The sequence below is a fragment of the Gekko japonicus genome, unplaced genomic scaffold, assembly GCF_001447785.1.
Source record: "Gekko japonicus isolate JY-2015 unplaced genomic scaffold, Gekko_japonicus_V1.1 scaffold1483, whole genome shotgun sequence".
NCBI lineage: Eukaryota > Metazoa > Chordata > Lepidosauria > Squamata > Gekkonidae > Gekko > Gekko japonicus.
The window spans coordinates 470,766-475,262 of NW_015163134.1; the positions used below are offsets into that span (position 1 = coordinate 470,766).

General features: G+C 48.2%; 1 protein-coding gene across 1 annotated transcript in view; it reads right to left on the minus strand.

The window, feature by feature from the left end:
* Nucleotides 1–2,775, minus strand: part of SPAG6 (sperm associated antigen 6) — a 66,901-nt gene extending 64,126 nt beyond the window's left edge. The window contains exon 1 of the mRNA XM_015406959.1: nucleotides 2,499–2,775. Coding sequence (XP_015262445.1) covers nucleotides 2,499–2,775 — 277 coding nt within the window. The remainder of the gene's footprint in view (nucleotides 1–2,498) is intronic.
* Nucleotides 2,776–4,497: the final 1,722 nt, after the last annotated feature.

Here is a 4,497-nt window from a genome sequence, read left to right on the forward strand (position 1 = left end):
AGTGCTCAGCTGCGCTGGGAGGGCAATTACTATACTGGCTCCGTGATCTTTTAAAGGAAAAAAAAAAGTCCATTGCTTTCAAGAATGTCTAAATCAATTACATGCCAAAACCCTCCACATATCGAGCTAAGGAGCCAGTCCGCCCTTGCAGGGGCATCGGAGCCTTAAAGTCCGATGTAAACTGACCTGGTTTAATATTGAGACTCTTTCAGAGAAGTGAAGTTTGCGATATTCTTCTAGATAATCCCTCCTAGGAAGAAGATGGTTTATACACTCTGACACACAAGATCATAACTTTCCTTGGCATAACAGCTAGAGATAAAATAATTAAAATAAAGTGACAGCCGTTTCTGCACCGCAGAGTCACCGGGTAGCCAAAGTCAAGCATTTTAAAGCCCCATTTCTTTCACTGGAGAAGAAACCCTCCAGGGAGTTGGAGAGTTTCACTTCGCTTGAATCGCGCCCTGCGAGCGTTTAGGATGAGGACGGAAGGAGAACCAGGGCCAAGGAGAGAACCGTTTCAGTGCCCTGGCAGACAATAATCGGGTTTCTGAAGGGACGATCCAGGTCTGAGTCGAGAAGCGCCCAATATGTCAAAGTTGGAATCAAAACCCTAAGTTTCCCCAAAAAACTGCATTCTGCCTTGATGACGATCCCATACCTTCAGTATTTGCTAACAACTCACAAACGCAAATTTCTCTATTATTTCATGTCAATAGCCCACGCCGCCACAGAATGAACGACGCAATTTACATTTAATCCGTGATGACCTGTAAAGCTCGCCTCTTCGGTATCAGATTTGTCGCTATCAAAGGCATCTTTATTTTTCGAAACAGATAGGGGCTTAGGATGTGAACTTCGCCCGGTGTTTTCTGGCGTTGAAGCGTCCAGTGGCGACAGCACCGACTGTATAAGCCTCGGGTCACGAAGAACACTTCGGGCGCAAAGGACGCGACTTCTAAAGGGGATTCGGGGATTCCAGTGGCTTCAGGGTCTGCGGTCAGCGTTGATCTCTCCTGGGAGGAAAGGGTCCCAGAGCCGGCGCCGCTTTCCTTTTCGAAGCAAATGGGGATTTCCAAAGGGTTTCTGACAGAAAGAGGATAGAAAGAGGACAGGAAGCCAAGGGCCACACCTCTTTCCCAACGCCCCTCCTTAAGGCACGTTGGATTTGAAGGAGTGAAGGAGGCTTACATTCCTGTCTGCGCTTCCTTGGGACTAAGCCTCATTTGGCAAATGGGACCTTCTGAGCCCCAATATGGATGTATATGAGTATTTATGGGGCAGACTGCCCCATAAACACTCATACACCCCGTAATAACTGGCCAAGTATAGCCAACCATGTATTGACCAACCCCATGTTGGCCAACCGTGTATTTATCAGGATCACCCTTGCTCAGCGGAACAATTATTTCCCTCCAGCCATCCCGGGGCCCCTACATCGGAAGGTGCAGCTCGATGCTGTGCACCTTTACTGGGAAATAAGTTCCGGCGTGCTCAGTGGAGCCTACTCCCGAGTAAATGTGGACAGCACTGTATCGCATCTCTCCACCGAGTATTGGCTCAGATCCCAGCACCTACAAGGCTAGCCTGTCAAAGGGTTCTTAGACATATTTCCCCCCCTACATGCAACGGAGGAGTTTTAATTTTCCGGGGGAGAGGTCCAAAGCTCCCTCTAATCTGTGGAGTCTTGTGAGCAAAAATTCTACTTTGTGGGCTACTGGCATTAAAGTTGTGAGTGAGCAATTTGTTTACTGCATAAATTAGTGGGGGTGGGGGGGAGAAGTCTCACTGAGACCAATGGAATTTATTCTCAGGTAAACAAGTGGAGAAGTGAGGCGGTAAAGAATAGAGCCACGACGCTGGTTTGAGTATTCTTTGAGAGCGCAGCTTACTTTCTATCCCAGAATCCCCCCTCCCACTCATCTCGGCGGCGGGGGGGGGGGAATGACCCAGGGGAGGAGGGGTGGCCAAGCGGGTCAAGAAAAAAAAACCCTCCCCCCCCTCCCGGCGGGGGGGGGGGGGGGAATGACCCAGGAGAGGCGGCGTGGCCAAGAGGGTCCAGAACCGCTCCGATTGTGCATGAAGCCCTTGTCGGCCTACTGAGTGGCAAAGGCCCCTCAGGCCCCCCAAGGGGTGCAGCCCCTTCATACTTCATACTTGTTGAAGTATGAAACAACAAGTGAGAAGCTCAGAGCGCCAGATGTTGAGGGCCAGCCTGATCACCAGAACCAAGTGGAGAAGCTTTTCCGGGACTCTTCGGATTGTGGGAGGTCCGTGTTTGAATCTGAACATCCAGCGTTTGGACATCTCCAATGTTCCCTCTAAGATGAGTTAGTGTGAGCTAGCTCACAGTTTTTTGGCCTCCAGTTCACAGATTTTTGTCTTCGCTCAGGAAGGATGGCTCCAGAGCAAACTAATTTATGCAGTAACCAAATTGCTCGCTCACAACAACATACCTCAGCAAGCCACGTGCAAGCCTTAAAGCCCAGCCAACAAACACATGAGTGTGATCTCATTGAAGGAAGTCTCATTAATATCTTGCAGAACTCCGTAAACTGTCCGTGCTCCAACATTAATCTGCTTCACATCCGAATTCTTGGCCTGTTTAGAAGTCAAGAGGTTAAGAAAATATCTGGTAAACATTCCCCAACAATCTGGCGGCTGTTCCCTCAGGTGGCCTAAAAACTCCACTTTGGCGTTAGCTTTAATCAATAAAATCACATCCGCTAACACTGCGAAGGGGTGAGACGAGAAGATCCAGCCAGAAACTATCATGGGTGCGAAGTGTTTTTCATCAGCAACTGAACAGCATCTGACTGCTTTGTTACAGATTCTCCTGCCTGCAACTGACACCCAGACAAGCCCCAGGACTGTTCAATGGGGGCTTTAAACCTCTTGACCCCAGTTTGGTGTAGTGGTTGAGAGCCAGTTTGGAGTAGTGGTTAAGTGTGCGGACTCTAATCTGGGAGAACCGGGTTTGATTCCCCACTCCTCCACTTGCACCTGCTGATGTGACCTTGGGTCAGTCCCAAATTCTGGCACAGCTGTCCTTGAAAAAGAGCAGTTTGTGTCAGAGTTCTCTCAGCCCCACCCACCTCACAGGGTGTCTGTTGTGGGGAGGGGAGGGGAAAGGAGTTGCGCTATCTAGACCGGTTTTCTGATTCCACCATTTGAATTAAACCGGTGTCAGTTCTGCAATTTAAACAGGTTTCACGGTGGAGTCCTCCACAGAGTTACAGCCCCTTGATGCTGGACGTAGAAGGGTGTGCGACTCTTCTGCTCAGGACGGCTTCGTACGTTCTGGAAATTCTGTCGGGGTCATTCAGAACTGAGCCCTGCGTCGGTCGCCGTCTACGCGTCCCCTTGGTATGCTGGTTTCAGTTCTGAACCCAGCAAGGCCAGTTCCTCATGCCCAAGACAGAGTGGCCCGCTGAGTGATTTCGGTCTGCGTGCCAGTGCCACCCCTTCCTTCCGCACAGTCACTGACAAAATATTACAGTCCGCCCCTAACTATGCCCTGAAAAGTGCGTAGGGGAGGGGGAGGGGTCTAGGTTTAGCTCCCCTGCTTGCAAAGAGGACAGAATCCTCACTCGAGGCAAGTCCGGGGCTGCTACGGAGAGGCAGGCAATGGCAAACCGCTTCTGAACGCCCCTTGAAAAGCCCAGGGGGTCGCCACAAGTTGGCTGCCGGTAACTGTGCCCTGAGAAGTGCGTATGGGGAGGGGTGGGTGGAATCCACGTTTAACTATCACAGATGCAATGAGGACAGAATCCTTAGAGAAAAAACATTTGGGGTGATGGTGACTTCCTATTGGGTGTTACAAGTCAAAACACTTCAGTATTTACAGGGTTAATTATGATCAAACAGCAGGAAGTCACATGTTTGTTTGTAACCAATCTGTTTAGACAATATGTTGGGTGATAGTGAGATATTGAAAAAATGGTATTTAGCAGAGATAATATAGTCCAGCAGAGCCAAAGTAAAATAATTCAGACTGAGAGTCCATGTGTGATTAAAATATAAAGTTTTTACTAAATTCTAGCATGGGAAGGGTAACTGGGATGAAAATAACAACAGAGCATAATCGGCTACATCCTTTCACTACAAAGACAAAACTAGAAGAGAGAGAGTATGGCTACCCTTCTTCTTCTTCAGAACATCAAAACAAAGATGGGAAGAGAAGCCATAAAATGCTAATACACCTTGACACTTTAGTCCCAATCAAATACCTAGATTAGGGAGAACATTCCCAGGTATTCTACATCTAAAGAACATTGGTTACATGAGAAACATGTGACTTCCTGTGAGTAACATAAACAAACATTTAACCCCAGGTATACTGAGTGTTTTCAACTTGTAATACCCAACACCCCTTCTCAAGTTATAACACGAAAGTCATGCAAATTCAAACATTCACGAAGAGTTTCAAAACATTGTTTGTCAAGCGGCTGTCGGCAATCACCTGATTAGTAGGACAGTATTGGAGTTCAGTCAGTC